The 19,192-nt window shown below is 42.3% G+C and overlaps 1 protein-coding gene across 1 annotated transcript in view; it reads right to left on the bottom strand.

The window, feature by feature from the left end:
* The window catches only part of LOC144785041 (extracellular calcium-sensing receptor-like), a 105,359-nt gene that overhangs the window by 19,211 nt on the left and 66,956 nt on the right, over window positions 1-19,192 (bottom strand). Inside the window, exon 4 of the mRNA XM_078664161.1 lies at window positions 6,911-7,034. Within this exon, the coding sequence (XP_078520287.1) occupies window positions 6,911-7,034 (124 nt within the window). The remainder of the gene's footprint in view (window positions 1-6,910; window positions 7,035-19,192) is intronic.

Raw genomic sequence — 19,192 nt, forward strand, 5'->3', positions numbered from 1 at the left:
CCCAGAAATAGTGCAAGTAGTGGATGGGAAAATTTTGTCTGGAGGGCCAGTCACAATGCAAACTTCCCGAGTCATAATGGTTTGTGAAGATTCAAAGAAACAAAGACATAGAGAAGAAGTACAATTTGATGTAATACAAGCTCCCCAATATGGATTTATTTTAGGAATGCCCTGGCTTTGTTTACATAATCCGTTGATCGATTGGCAAAAAAGAGAACTTGTATTTCTTTCTGATTTTTGTCAGTCATCTTGTTTAAAATTTTTGGAACCAACTGTGAGTCAAATAGCAACTGCGGAAGAAAAGGAGACAATATTACCCAAAGTCTACAAAGAATATCAAGAGGTATTTAGTGAAGAAAAGGCTGCAAAACTCCCACCACATCGTAGTTATGACTGCCAGATTGATCTCATACCAGGGTCTAGTGTACCAAATTGTAGAATTTATGCTTTATCAGAAAAGGAAAATCAGCATCTGAGAGAATATTTAGATCAATATTTGGAAAATGGTTTTATCCGCTCCTCTAAATCTCCAGCCGCCTCCCCTTTGTTTTTTATCCCAAAAGCCAATGGGGAATTAAGAACTTGCATTGACTATAGAGCATTGAACAAGATAACGATTAAGAACAAATATCCCTTGCCCTTGATTCCGGTCCTTTTAGATCAAGTTAAGACCGCAGTGATTTACACTAAACTTGATCTTAGAGGGGCCTATCATTTGGTACGAATAAGACAAGGAGATGAGTGGAAGACCGCTTTTAAAACTCGTTATGGCTTATTTGAATATCTGGTAATGAGATTTGGCCTTTGCAACGCTCCAGCGGCCTTTCAGTTTTTCCTCAATGATGTGCTAAGAGAATTTTTGGACTGGTTTGTAATTGTTTATATAGACGATATTTTAATCTATTCGGATTCAGTGGAAAAACATGAAGGTCATGTTAATAAAGATTTGAAAACCCTGCAAGCACATAACCTGTATTGTAAATTAACTAAATGTGACTTTCATGTATTTGAAGTAGAGTTCTTGGGAGTGCTCCTCACACCAACTGGCATGAAAATGACTGATAGAAAGATTCAAGCAGTAGCTGAATGGCCCATTCCAAAGTCTGTTCGAGATGTACAATGCTTTTTGTGATTTGCGAATTTCTATCGCCGTTTTATTGATCACTTTTCAGCAGTGGTAGCTCCTATCACTCGATTACTAAGAAAAAAGGTGAAATTTGAATGGACTCCAGAAGCTAATGATGCATTCCAGAAGTTAAAGAAGGCATTTACAGCAGCTCCAATTCTGATGCATCCAGATGTAAATGAACCTTTCATTATTGAAGCCGATGCCTCAGATGTAGCTATAGCAGCCATTCTTTCTCAAAGACATCCCAAAACTGGTCAAATGCACCCAGTTGCATACATGTCCCGGAAATTGAACTCAGCAGATCAAAACTATGTTATCGCAGAAAAAGAATTGCTTGCTATTTTAGAAGCATTCAAAGAATGGAGACACTATATAATGGGAGCAAAATTCACAGTAACAGTATATACCGATCACAGAAATCTGCAATTTATGAGTTCAGCCAGAATGTTAACACCAAGGCAGTTAAGATGGATGATGTTTTTTGCAGAATATGATTTTATTGTAACTTATCGTCCAGGACAAGATAATAAGAAAGCAGATGCTCTTTCCAGAAAAGACTCCTCTTTGCAAAGATTTGAAGGAGCTCCGCAGGCGATTATAGATCCAGATAAAGTACTTTGTTTGTTGTCTGCTGACCAATTCCTAGAAAATATCTACGAAAACTTTCCTCTTTCTCAATGGAAAAAATGGGAAAAGAAAGGGGAGAATCAAACAATCAAAGAAGGAATACCATTCCATGGAAAACAAGTTTATCTCCCTACCAAAGAACTACAAAAAACTGTATTCAATTGGTTACACTCTCATCCGATGGCAGGACATCCTGGTCCTAAAAAGACTATAGAAAAGATACAAAAAATATTCTGGTGGCCAACTCTTCAAAAGGATGTAACTCAAATGGCTCAGAATTGTGAGACTTGTGCAAGGTTTAAAACGGATCACAGTAAACCGAAAGGACTATTGCAAGTTTTACCTACACCAACCAAACCGTGGGAACATATTTCTTTAGACTTTATTACAAATCTCCCACAAGTCAATCAGCATTCAGTTATTTTGGTTGTTGTAGACAGTTTGACTAAGTATGCACATTTCATTGCTTGTAAACGATTGCCTACAGCAGGACAATTAGCGCAGATTTTTCTGGAGAATGTAGTACGATTACATGGTTTGCCGTCAGTGTTGTTATCAGATCGAGGTTCACAATTCTCCTCCAAATTTTGGCAGCAATGGTGTCAATGTTTACAGATCACTTCAAACATGTCTACCAGTTATCATCCACAAACGGATGGTCAAACCGAGCGTTTAAATCAATCACTAAAACAATATTTGAGATGCTATGTAACAGATTCCAAACAATCTTGGTTAGAATTGTTGTGGATAGCAGAAATAGCTTATAATTCATCACCTCACTCATCCACTGGGTCATCTCCTTTTGAAGCTCTTTATGGATATGTACCAAAGACCATCCTTTTAACGCTGCCTGAAGAAGAGAGTAATGCACCAGCAGTACAAGACACAGTACAACTGATGCAGACTATTCACCAGAAAATTCACAAAAGATTATTGCAAAGTAAAGAAGAGTACAAGAGACAATATGATAAACATCATCGATCAGGACCAATATATAAATCAGGAGACAAAGTGTGGTTGTCCACAAAGAACTTACATTTCAAACATAAAAACATGTTTCACCCGAAGTTCATTGGTCCATATCCGGTGATCCGTCAGGTCAATCCAGTAACATATAAATTACGACTTCCCAAGACCTTACGAATTCATCCTGTGTTTCATACATCTTTACTGAAACCAGCTAGACAAAATATAACACCCAAAACAGCACCAATCTTAGTTCATGGCAATTGGGAGTATGAAGTACGAAAAATACTAGACTCTAAGCGCAGGGGTACAAAGTTATGGTATCTGGTATCCTGGAAAGGTTATGGATCTGAGAATGATTCTTGGGAACCAGCTGAGAACATACATGCCCCTCGTTTGTTACACAGCTTCCACCTCCTCCATCCTACAAAGCCGGGCCCTAGACCGCTCTCGGGAGGGGGGAGTACTGTCAGGACTAGGGTGGTCTGCGGTCTAGGGCCCGCCCCACGTAATGTACCATGTCATAAGCATCTGTGTGGAAAGGTGCATTGTTTTCCTTCTAGGGGGCGTTGGTGGTTCAATTGTGCAACTCTATGATGTAGAAGATGTACTGTGGTGAAATGTACTTTCTCTGTATTGAACTGTGCACATTATATGGAGTTTATCCCCCCCTGTCCGCCTAATGCGTTAGATTTGGCACCCTGAACGCGTCCGCGAGATGCGTGAGGTTTGGCAGCCTCACGCGAGATGCGTGGGATTTGGCAAGCGGCTTTAACGCGTCCGCGAGATGCGTGAGAAATGGCATGCGGTCGCTTAAAACACCGGGCGTAGTCACGTACATGTACGCGACCACGCCCAAACCCCTTTGCTCACTATTCCTGGGACTTTGAAGGTGTGGCAGCTTCCTCCTGATGCTCTGAGTTGGAATCAGAGCTTGGGAAGCATTTTTGATTCTTTTTGCAGTCAGCGAGTGGCATCCAGCAGAGGGTCCATTGGAGAAGGTGAATCCTGAAGCAAGTTTGCAGAGGAGTACTTGTTAGAGCCAGTAAGATACTTCTCTGAGGTTTGGGTCTCCTGCAGCCACGCCCTTCTTTTGTGTAGAGTAGGTCGTACTCTACAGGTAGGACCATTTTGGGTTATTTGAAAGGCTAAAATTTGGCGCAATCATTGCAAATGTGCTTTTTGAATGTTTCTTTGGGTAAATTAAAGCATTCTTTGTTTCCTTTGATATAATTCACTGAGAGTTTTGACTCAATCTTCTAGAATTCTCCTTTGAATGGTTTTTGGTCGCTATTTGTAACTGGCGCAATTCATTTTGCAGAGTACAGCAAAAGGATTTATTTTGCTTAAAGAAATACAATTCATGTGCAGTATTTGGGTTTGAAGATTATTGATGTAAAGTGAATGTTTATAAGGTAAAGAGACATTTGAGATTATCAAAGTAAAGCAGATATTTACAAGACAAAGAGACATTAGTGGCTATCACTGTAAAGAGGTTATTTACAAGGAAAGAGTCATTAAGTCTTTGGTAACCCTGAGATGCTAGTGTGTTTTCAATGCACAATTCAAGATATTGTTACATTTGATGACTTTGGAGTTTAGGCTTAATTTAAAGTCAAAAGCCTTTTTAATTTTAAGAAGCAATTTTAGTTATTAAAGTTGTTGCAGAGTTTTCGAAAGTATAGAAAAGACTTGCAGCATTAACTTTTCCTTTTCAGATCTCCCTCCCTGCTGTTCCCTTCCCAACACCCTTTTCCCCCCGCTTGATCACTTCAATATTCTGTGTATTTACTACAATCAGAATTGAAGGTATCGAGAGGTGGGCCCTTATATCAACTCGACAGATCCTGAGGAAGACCTCGTCTGACAGTATGCCACTCTAGTCTACACCATGTCACTAACTTTTAGCTATGCAACTAGTTCTCACATACCAGACAGAATTGGCTTTGCCAATGCTTGTTATCCACTTGGAATGATGTGAGGTAAGAATGTTCGGAATGTGGTAGGAATGGTAAAAATTTAAAAATGAAGAACAGAAGTCTTTGCATGACCTGAAATATTTAAGTCCAGGAACTCCCTTTTGAGGAGGTTGATCACAGGCTTGTGTTTTCTCCTGCAGAACAGAACATTCAGGGATCCTTGTAATTTTTTTTTGGTTGTGATGTAATTAAATAATGTGCTGGACGTTTTATGATATTGGCATACACATTTGTATTTATCGTTGCTCTTCTACCTATATATGAACTTTCTCTACATGATGCACCAATTTGTTTCACATGTATGGCACTATTTGAGTGTGCTCGTCTGTTACTAACATACCTTTTGTAGGTCCTTTTTCTCACTCAGGTTTTTTTCCAGTCTCCCAGAAAGGTTTAAAGGGATAGCATGGTAAGCATGCACTATGATCATGTTGTATCATTAACAGTTTCTTGACCGGATGATGTTTTGTATGTACATTGGGTTTTCCCAACGACCCCTGCCCAATTGACTTTCTTCACAAGGTCTTTGACATTGTAAACCCATTTATCAATAACATTCTCACTACCTCACTATCAACAGCTGACATGCCCTCAGATTAAAATTTGACAGTGCTGAAACCCCTCCAAAAAAATCTCCTGACACACTGTCTAATTTTCACCCCTTCTCACTGGTTCTAGTACTAACCAAAGTGTTTCAAAAATCTGCCTGGAAAATTCTAATGAAGTTCATTCCCAGCAATCTGGTTTTCATTTAACATATTCTACAGAATATGCTCTGCTGCAAGTTTCTGACATTCTAAAACTGACCCCGGATGCTGGAAATAAGGCTATGCTGATCCCTTTGGTTCTCTCTTCCGCGTTCAATACCATCTCACACTACATACTTCTTAGATGAATAAAGGTCTGTGGCCTTTACCAAAAATCATTGGCCTGGATTAAATGCTTTCTAGCAGGTAGGACACAAGTATTCACATTAGAACTTTTCTAATCTATAGAAAGACCAGTGACATGAGGAGTTCTGCAGGGTTTATCTCTTAGCCCTGTGTTATTGAATATATATATGGCCCGCTAATCTGCCTGATAGCTTTTTTTGGAATTACTACGACATCATATGCAGAAGATACACAGATGATTCCGTCATTGGACAAAAGGTCCTTTGGCACATAACATAACTTCCAAAACTATCTGCCTGAAGTTGCCAGGTGAATACAATAACGCTCCTTAAAATGCCACACAGGCAAAATGGAGATCCTGACATTTGGCAATTCTAACTGTTTTTACCCAATTGTATGGTGAACGAACTCAGTGCCCCCTTGCCTCATTGTAAGTGCCAAGAAACTTAGGAGTGACATTCTAAACCTCATTCTTCTTCTGCCCTCAGTCTCCTGCCATGCCTGGGACATTTTTTAACTTAATCAAATCCCTAAGAAAGCTTTTTGACTTCCTCCAATTAGCTCACAGAAAAAAAGTTTCTTTTACTCTTATTACTTCTAGACTCGAATATTGTAACAGTTTTTATGCAGGATCCTCAATATATATACTTCACAAACTTCAGATGGTGCAACATGCAGCAGCTAGACCTGTGCTGAGACTTCCCAGACGTTCTGCTTCCACTACTCCAAAAACTCTAAATTGCTGGCACACATAAGGAACCTGTCTTCAAAGCAGTCAAAGCTGCTGTTCCTAAATACTTCATGGCAAGATTCATGCCCTATACAACACAAGGAACCTTGAGATCCTCTCATATGAATCTTCTAAAGCCCCACTCATTCAGACTTAAAACCTGGGGTGACATATCCTTCTTGGTACAAGGATCCAAGACATGGAACAGCTTCCTATGCCTTTGCGGTTCATGGATTTGGATGCCCTTTTTAAAAAAGCATTTAAAGCCCTGGCTTTTCCTGGCCCAGATGTACTCTTTTACTCCCTTATCTAGTCACCCTCACTTTCACTATTTCCCTTTCATCTGGGTTATCAGATTTAAAACTCCAGTGCTAGGATTCTCCATTGTGAGTGGCAGCATGTGTCATAAGTGTATGATTCATTATTTTTTATGTATCCCCAAACAGAGGTATTCATGTTCTTCTCTTTGTCTTAGTTGCTGAATAGAAATTAGTTAAAATCATCCCTCTTTTCAAATCAAAATAGGCATCTGCCCAGTTATAAATAATTAACAATGCAAGATATAGTTGTTTCCAAATGAACCTACCTGTTTGGTTGGCAATGCTGCCATCAGGGCAGAGCATACAGGAGAAACAGCACTTGGGGCGTCCTGTGATGGTAGACTTCCTGTATCCTGTAGAACAACTTTCACTGCAGACTGAGCGAGGAACCTAAGACAATGACACATGTTAAAGTATTATGAAATCACTGGTATTACCATGTCTTTCTGGGCCTTGAACTCAATTGGTCGAACTTGATACCAACTAGAGTCCAATAAACCAGCAATCTATTTGGTTTTAGGCATCCATAGACCATTGACTATTTCAGTGATTTCCATTTGAATCACTGAGAGAGAACTGAAGTGGGGCAGTGATTAAGTGATTCCAAAGCAGTTTGCTTGAACTTTCAGCCCTATCCAAGAAGTTGTAGTTCAGGGGGATAGACAAGACTCAGAGGGGTAATATGTGGGCCACATTTTAACATAGTACCCTCTAGGATTGTGTTTTAGGGAGGTTTACCCAGTAGATTTCAGTAAGTAAATGCCTCTTTATGTATGATCATCCACAGAATTATGGACTGAAGCTTCTGGTTTTTCCCGAGAGTGCATTGAGGCCTGCTAACTAGTCTTCAGTGAAAGTGTTCCTACCCATAACAAAGTGTCTACCACCAGTTGGCATTAGCTAAATTACTTACAAATCCGTAGTGTATGGTACTAAGAGTATCCAAGGTATGTAAGTTAGAATGTACACCCAGAGCTGCAGCACTGATTGTACGTACCACCCTGCACGCAACAATATGCAAATGGCTCCCAGCCTGGAAGAGCAGTTTCAAAACTGCTTCTTCAACTTTGCCATTTAAGCCAATGACAAAGCTCCACTTCCTGTAACCATATATATAAGTCTCCCCAAAGGAAGGCCTCATGATCCCGGAGTCAGGGAGCTGTATATTATTAAGTGGGACATGTACTTTAATATATACTTCCAAATAATAGTTTTTACTGTGAAAAGTTTGCTTACCACATTGGCTAATACAGAGTTACAGACTCACATCTCAGTCCTGCTAACTTCTGAAGGGGACTACCAAAATTAGTATTTCAAGGTAAATAATTAATCATGGTATTAAACCCAAATCGATGCCCAAGTCAAACCTAATGTCACATTTAAGTAAAGGCAATATTTAGAAAGTTACTGCTCTGTTATTCAGTTAATTCTGTGGCCTGGCCACCACACAGCCTTCTGCCCTCCTAGGGAGTATTGTGAATGACACCCAGGCCCAGGAACAATAGAGGCTTGTTACCTCCCCCATGCCGGAAGCCAAACAGAGTGTTGGCCCAAAGGCGAGCTTCAATGAGAAAGCTGCCTTTGGTGAGAAAATGGTGATCACACTCATATAGGGCTGCCTCTTTGTTCAGATAGATTGGCTGGCGGTGGGAACAGAGAGAGGAATCCAGTTGCCAACCCATTTTGTCTTTGGGTGTGGCCACGCGCCTAACATCCAATGAATGGTTCAGACATCTTGAACATGAGCAGAACAGTGCACTCTGCCAGATAGTGCACTCCACCACACATAGTTGTGAATCGTCATTAGGATGAGAGGGACCCTGGTAGCACATTGGCTAGTGACTGCATCATCCTACAGGGACATTTAAGGGCATACATGTGGCACCCTTGGCACACTGAGCCTCAGATAACAAATGGAGTGGAGAGAAGACTGAAGGATTGCCTTGCTGATCTCTAGACCTGACAAGAGAGGCTGTGCCAACCTCTGGAACGCACATGAAGACTGGGGTGTCTGAATCAAGGAAAAGTTGCTCCTTAGCCCCCAACTCCAATGGCATATAGGCTGAGACCCTGTTCCAGCACCAGGGCCACGAAATCAGAAGTTGCCCTTTCTGGCCAGTCAGTAACCACTCGCAACTGTAACAAACAAAAGGAGCTCAAGGGGGAAGGCACTGAGAAGGAGGAGGCAGCCCCCCACTCAATCAGTGTTCAACAATAAATGCCTCCTCCAACAGACACCAACACGTCAAAAGACCTGGGGCAGAGTTGCACAATCAGTCATACTCCAACTCCAAATGTGTTTACTTAACACTAGTCTGCAGGTCGTGGTGTATATACTACAACATTTACTACGGTCTTATCTAGTTCACGCTGGTGAAAGACGAGTGAAAAGTGTGAAAACAAAGAGAAAGCGCCTCACGGTAGTAACACCCGAGGGGGTTCCTGGCATGAAAATTGCCAGTTTACCCACTTCTCATCATTGGTCGCTTTCTCTTCATAGTGACTAAAGAATGGAGAAAAACAACAAAGTAATTGTAAAGGTGAAATATCAACTCATACAAAGTGCTGTGTATATAAACAATCAAACTATACACGAATCTATATCAAAAGTAATGAAGTGAATGTGTGCACCTAAAACCCCTGCAATGGCCAAAAAGGCGAAAATTGGCCACCGCTGCTAAAATGCGGAGCTACTTGCTAGCTGTAATAACTTTATTCTGGTGCTGCAAGTGGTCCAAGTTTAAAAATGGTTCATATTATACCATGTTTGGATGATGCTGACATGTTTCATTGCTATTAGTTCAGCAAATTCGTCAGGGCAAATTCGGGGTTCTGAGTTCAGGTTTTGTTTTTCTCAGTTCACTCGACCTGTACTAAGGTTAAAAAACATATACACACATACAACACAGCGGAAAGACAGTATGAGTCATCAGTGTGTAGCTGCCAGAATTTCAACCAGTACACACACACCGGCCCAAGTGAGAAACATGAATATAATGTTACCTGATGGCTGCCAAATTGCTGCATACCAGCAGCCATCATAGGCTTTGAGCAGCATGTTAAAAGATCACGCGCTTGCAGGCGGTGCAATTTGAATTAGTGCGACCTGCAACATATAAAACGCATATCAATGCAAGCAGGCCGCTTCGCGTTCTCTAAACAGTTGCCCTGCTTTATGTTAAAAAGTACCCGACCTGATGTCCCAGAATGGTTCAACAGTATGAATTGCCTTGCTGACGTTAATGCAAAATGCTATTCAGAGTCGTCTGAAAAGTGGAGAGAAACTCCCCAAGGTTACAACGCTCAACAGCCAAACAGCGTGAGTCCCATAGTCTAAGGCATTACACCCCGCTCCCGCTGTACGACTGAAAGTACAGACTCCATCATGGAAACCCTCCCCACAAGCTGCCTTACCGCTACCGGCTTTGCTCGGTCCAAAAAAGCTCCCGATCGGGAATCCAGCTGGCGTCTTCTACTTAAACCGGTCGGCTGGAGTCTCGCATGCGTTATGACGCGCAGCACGCTGCGTGAACCAGCGTCGCGCGCCCATTTTGGAATGGGAAATGATGATTGCATAAAGTTTCAATTCAGCAATCTGCTAACACAGGCAGGGGAGAAATACGCCGTTGTGAGTGCTGTTACAAACCAAATCGCCCCCATTTGTATAAAGTTATGATTGAAGTGTCCACTCACACAGGCCGGGGGAAGATGAGCCAAAATGTATGATCTGCCTACACACTAGCAATAAAACGTAACAACGCTCAAAGAATGTCGAGGGGACTGATCTAATAGGTGACCCCATGCATCTACAAAAAACCTTAAGATGGAGGGAGGGGGGGGAATTTCTGTACCGATGACAATGCCAATAATAACAGCCCTAGTTCAAGAAAAAGCACGTTGAAGGAAGTGCCAAATCCTTCAACTCATATGTAAACAGTCAATGCAAGGACCACTCACCGCCTACTCACTTTGTTCCATTCAATGCTGTCATTCAGCCCATCACGCTCTGCTTTTTCGGAAAAAATCCATTTGGCTTCCTTCCGGGCCAAAATGGCTTCGATGTTATGCGTTTCACCGACAACTTTTTCCAAAATGGTCCACTTGAAATCCCTATGACCATGGCCTTGTTCAATGAAATGTTGCACAAGTTGAGTGGTGAGTTTTTTGGCCTTGAGGGTGCTGATGTGTTCCTGAATATGAATTTTGGCTTTCTGTGAGGTGAGCCCGATGTAATACAGCCCACAGCTACACGTCAGCCTGTAAATTACATGGGGCGTGTTGCAGTTGCTGAAGTGATTCAAATGCCAAGTTCTACCATCATGTAGAATGACACTTTTGGTGGCAATGGTCAGATCACATACCGAACAACATCCACAGGGATGATGTCCTGTGGGGAGGGTCCCTGACTGTGATTTCACGGGAGCACGGCTATGGACCAACTTATCTCGCAGATTTGATGCCCGTTTAAAAGCGAAGCGAGGGATGGGCATTTTGCCCGATGCTGTGTCTAAAATGGACCAGTTCTTTCTAATGATTTGGCGCATCCTAGTGGACAGGGGATCAAAATTAGTTACAATGGGGAGACAAGCCTGGCGTTCCCTTACATTCCTCTCACCACTCGCAATCAATTGACACTGACAGCTGGCGTGCAGCCAAGAAGGCCTCTCCTCTGGACTCATAAGTTGCACCTGTGCCTGAAGACTTGGGAGAGTAGTAAGTAAGAGTGTGATTTGGTTGCCAAAGATGGACATTAGCCCTCACCAAAGGCTATCACTGGACCTTATGTGACCGGATATCAGTAGCCCAGCTGCTTTTGGGTCTCTACTGGCTGGATGAGGATTTCAAAGGATTTTGACTCCTGTGGCCAAAGTGACCCCACCTTACCTGTAGACCAAGGAAATAACCGCAGTGAGGCCCCCATCAACTGCACAGCCCATAGAACATCTTTCAGTATCCTCAGCATTCTGCATACTCAGCATTAGGACCACTCAAATTAAGTCTATGGCGGTCTTGATGTACACTTTAGAAGTGGACTTGTGACCGATTTGGCAACCAGGTAACTGTCCATATACTCCTCATTGGCCCTCCTGGCAGAATTGGTCACGCAGTCCGGTCTGGAGTAGCCAAACACAAACTTTCAAACTTTTCAAAAATTCCCAAACTTTACTATTACTGATGCCTGGTATGCTTTACTTAAACATCTATGCCTCAGGATGACTCCAGTGGATTTTGCTAATCTTGGTGTCTAAAAATTCAAAAAAATATAATCTATTTTTATGAATTGGTTTCGTGCTTCTAAATGTTTTCCACTGAATCCTTTGTTTAAGCGTTGATGTTCCTGCTCAAACCACAGCTATTCAGGGCTGAGCTAGAGGTTTTACAAACAAGCCTGGCTGGATCCAATATGGTTTCATGAGTGTACTACATGGTAAGGTCACAAACCATACCATATAATACATCACCTTCCTCACAATCTCCTTTGCTCCATAAAAAAAAATGTGTTGCACCCTTTTCAGAGAAAAGGAGAATGGGCTGTCCTCTCTTCAATGAGTAATTTTCTATGAAATTGGGAGTTAGGAGCCAAACTAAATCTGTCACACGTTTTCGCATCTTCAATGGTTATCTTAGGTCAAGTCTTACCATGCATCCCAGAAACAGATGGCACTAACACATTTTAGAATTATTTTAAAATTGATTTATTAATCATAATTCTTCTACAAATCATATGTCAGAATATTAAATATTATTATAAAAACCTCAACTGTCATAAATTAATTTGGTCAGATCCTAAAAATACCCTAAACATATTTCATCAGATAACTCTACACTACTAGTGTAAAACCTACTAATATAACTAAGCATGCTACAGATGACATAGCTATCTTTGCTATGGATTGTGATGTCAATATCAATGCATACTTTATGCTGTCACTGAGTGTGCAGTCAGAAATCAATGTCTCAGCATGTTCCTTCAGCAACCTGTGTGTTTTCCTCTCTAGCTTCAACATAATTTATAGCTTTATCACCAATGATTTCCTAGAGTGAGGGGCTGGGCACTCCTGCGCGGCTGACATGTTGCTGCTTTGGAACACTGAAATGTCTCTTTTTCAGAAATGTGTGGAAGGAAGTCAAATGTAACAATTTCTGCTTTCTTTTAAGCCAGACCTATGCAAGGCACGAAGGCTTTGTGGCCGTATCACTAGATGCATCTCTTCAGCTATCAGAGAGTGAAAAATTCCATTTTCTTTGCTTTTTATTGTGACTTGTGTCAAAATCCAATTCTTAATAAAATCTGGTGATCAGGCACACACTTTTTAGTATTACTATTCAAACAGATAGGTAACTTTATTGGCCTCAAACTTCCATGCTGTAAGAAATGTGTGTTCCTGTCAAGCCTGGAGTATGTATAAGATGTATGCGGACCCCAAGGACCTCAAGAACTTCCGGCCCATCTCCCTGCTCCCGTTCCCGGCGAAGGTCATCGAGAAAATCGTCAACATTGCAATTGGCCCGCCACCTCGAAGACAACAACAACTTGGACCCATCCCAGTCCGGATTCAGACGAAACCACAGCACCAAGACAGCCCTCATCGCCGCCACAGACGACATCAGGCGCCAACTAGACAACGGCGAAACATCAGCCCTCATCCTCCTGGACCTGTCAGCCACCTTTGACATGGTCTGCCATCACACTCTAAAGACACGCCTCCTAGAAGCCGGAATCCTAGAGAAGGCCCTTGACTGGACCACGTCCTTCCTCTCCAGCAGAACCCAGAGCGTCCGCCTCCCACCCTTTCGATCCAAAGCCACCGACATCATCAGCGGCGTCCCCCAGGGCTCATCCCTCAGCCCGACGCTGTTCAACATCAACTTGGCCCCCCTCGCCAAAGTGGCCCGCCATCACGACCTAAACATCATCTCCTACGCCGACGACACCCAACTCATTCTCTCCCTCACCAAGGACCCACACACTGCCAAAACCAACCTCCATGAGGGAATGAAGGCCGTCGCCGACTGGATGAGGAGCAGCCATCTGAAGCTGAACTCGGACAAGACGGAGGTCCTGATCCTCGGACTTACCCCCTCAGCCTGGGACGACTCCTGGTGGCCGACCACACTGGGAACAGCACCGACACCCACCGACCATGCACGCAACCTAGGATTCATCCTTGACTCCTCCCTCTCCATGTCTAAGCTGGTCAATGCCATCTCCTCCTCCTGCTACAACACCCTCTGCATGCTCCGCAGGATCTACAAGTGGATCCCTACCAAAACAAGAAGAACGGTGACACAGGCCCTCGTCAGCAGCAGACTGGACTACGGAAACGCACTCTACGCAGAAATCCCAGCCAAACACCTACGACGACTACAACGCATCCAAAACGCCTCCGCCTGACTGATCGTCAATGTCCCCGCCGCAGCCACATCACCCTCCACCTGAGAGACCTACACTGGCTCCCCATCGACAAGAGGACCACCTTCAAGCTCCTCACCGACGCACACAAAGCACTCCACAACGCCGGACCAGCCTACCTGAACAGCAGACCCCGCTTCTACACCCACACCCGCCAGCTCCGCTCTGCCAGCCTTGCCCCCGGTGCTGTCCCCCGCATCGCACGAAAGACCTCCGGCGGCAGATCCTTCTCCTACCTCGCCGCCAAGACCTGGAACACCCTCCCTACCCACCTACGGCAGACCCAAGTCCTACTCGCCTTCAGAAGACTCCTCAAGACCTGGCTCTTCGAGCAGTAGCGGCAACCGCCCCCCCCCCCCTCAGCACCTAGAGACCCTCACTGGTAAGTAGCGCGCTTTACAAGTACCCTGATTGATTGATTGATTGTATGATTAGGAAAGCCCTGCCACAGATAACAAGTCATTCCCCCATCGTTTAGTGCATGAGCCATAATGACATTGCAACAAGATTGGTCTCTTCCCCAGTGCTCTGTCTCCAACAGGTTGATACCTAGTGCCAGCTTGTGTGACCTGTCCTGCCCATCCGAACACCACAGACATAGCCTCTGTGAACATTTAATAGAAGAAATAAGGACAAATAGCGCAGGTATTCACCTGGAGGCTAACTGCCTAATCAGTATCTGCAAAATGGCTAATGATAAAGGATCTACTAACCTCAAAAGGGCAACACAGATATGTTCACTAAAGCAGCTAATGGTCTGTTGCAACATTATGTTGCCCTATGGAAAGGTGTGACTAATGCATTTGATAGATAAGATATAGGATTGATGCACAGCTTTGTTGTTGGGGTGTTGTTTTAGAAAAAACTGTTTATTTCATGTTTTTAGGTGCTCCTAAAGGTGACGGCTTGGGTCCAGCGTTGTCGGATTAATGAGTTAGACGTGAAATTAGATAGCATCTAGTTTCATCCCTTTTAGGCACACTTGTTGATTGTCTTTTCAAAGAAAAAAGACTTCCACTCAGTTATTTTGGGTTGCGTGTGTAACTTTTTTAATAAGTTGAATTTTTTGAATTTTTTCTTCTATTAGTCAACTTCAATACATTTTCATTTTTCATGTGAAGTATAACTTTATGCATTTCAGGCAATGTCTATTCATGGTATCCAATGCATTTCGGGCATTTTGTTCATGCCCTTCATCAGGGAATCGACACTGTGAACAAAATATGATGACAATTATGGTGTTGTCATATTAACTACCGTGTAAAATGATGTCTATTCATAACAGCATGATAATTGAAACATTATGAAAACATACAATGCAGTGGTGATGTCAAGTGGGACTCTGCATGCAGTGAAGTGCAAAAAAACGTGACGAAAAATGACGAGTTACTCACAAGCCTTTCCTTGTGAGGTTGGTTACATCTGCAAACAACATGGAAACGGCGGTTAGTGGCGTGTTTAATGGTAAATCAAAAAGAGAGGCTTACTTAGTGGTTTATCAAAAAAGAGAGGCTTACAACTGCTGGGCTGCTGAGTACTAACCTGAAATGCTGGTTTTAGTGCGTTCTATTCCACGAGTGGACTTGAAAAACGGCTGCTCGGACGGGCTCCAGCTGCGCTTTGGAGTATTAGAAAAATGTTCCGGTCATGTGACCGTAAAAATGGTAGAAGGACTATCGGTGATGTCTACCTGGAGCGTGGTGATCTCAACAATGTTGGGAATATGAATTTACTACGGGTCGGAAAATGCAAAAAATACACAAAAAGTGTGGTTCGAGATTAGGCAATGCTAAGTGACGGCGGGTTACTATTAGAGTACATGAAAAAGCTAAAGTGCATGCAGAAAAGATCTCACAGGGGTAGCGAACCCTGGGTGGACCGATGTTAATGGAGAGGTGCTCTGTGGGTGAAGCTATCCACCAGTGCAATGTAATTTTACGGTAGGTTGGTGTGTATATGTTTAGTGTCTACTTAAGTCTCACACAGTATATACAAGGTACAGTCATTGGAGCAATATTTACAGGTAACATGACAGTGCAATTCTATCGTTTAACCCCGACGGCTTTTGCGAGGAAAGTTTCTGAATCCAAAAGTTCTCTCTTTTGAGGAGGTGTTTGTTGTTATCTCTCCCCTCAATTTTCTGAACAGTCTCTAGTACAATGTACTTCATTTGGGAGATATTATGGTGTTGCTCTACAAAATGCGCTGACAGGGCTGACTTGATATTCTTCAATCGTATGTTTGATTTGTGTTCTGTTAGACGCACTTTGATGCGGCGTTCTGTTTTGCCGACGTATATCTTTCCACAGGGACATCTTATTCCGTAGATCAAATTACTGGTATCGCATGTGGCATTTACTTTGAGTTTGATTGGGTACCCTTGCATTGGATGGTTGATCGTGTTGCCTTTGATTATGCTGTTACAATTGCCGCAATTGAGGCAAGGTTTAGTACCTAGATGTGTTGTAGGTTCAGGGGGTCTATTGTGTAAAATTTCCCCAAGGTTCTTAGCTCTCGTAAATGCAAATATTGGTGGTGCGGTGAAAGATTGCTTGAAATCAGGTTCCATGTTTAATATTGGCCAGTGTTTTAGGATCTTTTTTTGTATTTCTTACTTGCAGTGGAAAATTTTGAGACTACTACTATTCGTGTCTGTTCCGGTTTTTTTCTTGGCGTTAAAAGTTTTGTTCTGTCAATTTCCTCAATCCTCTTTTTGGTTTCTTTCAATAAAGTTTGGGGATATCCTCGGTTTATGAATTTGTTTGTGGTTTCTTTAAATCTAGTGTTAAGGGTGTGTTCTTCAGATGAGATTCTTTTGACCCTGGCCATTTGTGAAAAAGGTAAATTCCTGATCAAATTGGGCTCATGGAAACTTGAGTATAATAGCATGTTGTTTCTGTCCGTCGGTTTTACATATAGATCCGTGGTAAATCCGTGGGGAGTTATGGTAATTTTGACATCCAGGAAGTTCACCGACGTGTCCGAAGTGTCCCAAGTAAGTTGGATCCGTTGGTCTATGTCGTTGAATTTGTGCAGTAGAATGAGAAGTTTCTCCTCAGAGTCTGTCCAGATGATGAAGTAGTCATCAATATACCTGATGATCATTTTTAGATTGTCCGTCCATTCTTTTTTGTTCAGCATGTGTTGATTTTCGTACCACTGCATGAAAATATTTGCATACACGGGTGCCGCCGAGTTGCCCATCGTCATTCCGGTGAGTTGTTGATACCATGTTTCGTTAACTTTGAAGTAGCTTTGGTATAGGGTAAAGTACATTAATTCCATTAGAAAAACCTGAAATTCATGATCTAATTCAGTGTTCATCAGTGCTGCTTCCATGGCTTCTATCCCCATATCGTGGGGTATGCTGGTGTAGAGGCTATGAACATCTGCTGTGCACAGTATGATTTTTTCTTGTGGGTCCCACAACACTTTTTCTAGTTTCAATAGAAATTGGGAAGTATCCTTGACATAGGTCTGCATTGCTTGTACTGTTGGTTGCAGGTATTTGTCTATAAGCTGACCTATTGGTTCATGTAGGCTGCCGCGTGTAGATACTATGGGTCTCATTGGAGGGTCCATAGTATTTTTGTGGATCTTGGGTACCATCCGTAAGGTAGGGCTTTTGGGATTTTCACATATGAGAAAACTTTTTGTCTTATCAGTGATGGTGCCTTGTTGATGAGCTTTATCAATGATTGACCTCAATATTTTAGAGTACTCTGATGTGGGATTATTGTCCAATTTACTGTATGTGTTGGTATCGTTGATGTGTTCCATCACTTTAGTTTCATACATGGTTTTGTTCATGATAACGATTGCCCCTCCTTTGTCCGCTTTAGTGAAAGTAATGTTATCATTAGAAGCTAGTTTGTGTAGTGTGTCCACATCTTTTTGCGTAGTATTGCTACTTTTAGATTTGGGTTTGGGATGTTTGAACTTGTTTAATTCCTGTTTGACTATATTTTCAAATAAGTCCAAAGTTTTGTGACTTGTGGGTGCATGGAAAGAGCTAGTTGGTCGTAGCCCTAATAGTTGGTCCTTCTCCTGTTGAGGTCGTTCCGGTAATATATTGTCAAAAAAAGTCTTAATCTTAGCTTACGCATTAACTTGAAAAAACTCACTTCAAGTTCCAGATTATCTGTGGTTGTCGTCGGTACAAAGGATGTACCCTTTTGGAGTAATCCTAATTCATATGTGTTGAAGTGGTGATCACTTATATTGATGACGAGTTGGTCTATGTCTAGTTCTTTTTGGTTCGTTTTTCTTTCTCCTTGTCTTTGAATGTTCCTGTCGTGCTTCGTGTATTTGGTGGTTCTCTCTCCTTTTCTTTTTCTTTGCCCTCTCCGGGGTCTCCTTTTTGGGCCTGGCCCTGTTCTAAAAAAGGATTGGTGTCAGTAGTTGCACTGGTGGTAGGTTGTTCGGCTGAATCTTTGTCAGATGTTTGTTAGGTAGGTTGTGTCCTGCGTGATTTGTGACTGGTGTCACTCCCAGTGGACGAAGTATCCGTGTTGGATTGGTATGGACGGTTCCTCCTTTTCTGGGCATAGATGTCTGCCCAAGTGTAGACTTCTCCGAGTCGGTAATCGAGGGTATCCCTCTTGAATTTACGAATCTTGCGTTCGTTTATTTCTCTTGAATGTCTATCTATTTGAGTTTTCATATCCTCCAAGGTTGTTTTCAATTCCTCTTCTGTCATCATTTGGGATAATTCCGTTGATACTTCTTGAATTTCTGTACTCAAGTCTTCTAAAATTGCGGATAGTTCTTGAATTATGAGGAGGATCAGATCTAGTGAGCATTTGTTCAAGATTTCGTACCAACGGTCCTGAAATTTTTTTGAGTGCTTACAGAGGGATGGTTTCAGTGCAATTCTGAGGCCTTGTGGTATGCGTTGGTTGCGGTGATATTTTATGAGGGTACTGGCATGAAGTTGTTGATTGGTTTTCCTTTTTGAAAGATACAGTAACTGTCTTATGTTTTGCTCTTTTGACCGCTTGTAGTTTCCTGTGCGAGTTCCTCCCTGATTAGCGAATAAATTTGTTCCACATCTTTTGCTTCAAATGCGAAGGTTGAGGCTTTGGCCTCGGTGCTTTTTGATATTTCATCATAGTTATTCATTTTGTTGTATTAG

The sequence above is a fragment of the Lissotriton helveticus genome, chromosome 10 (genome assembly GCF_964261635.1).
Source record: "Lissotriton helveticus chromosome 10, aLisHel1.1, whole genome shotgun sequence".
Lineage (NCBI taxonomy): Eukaryota > Metazoa > Chordata > Amphibia > Caudata > Salamandridae > Lissotriton > Lissotriton helveticus.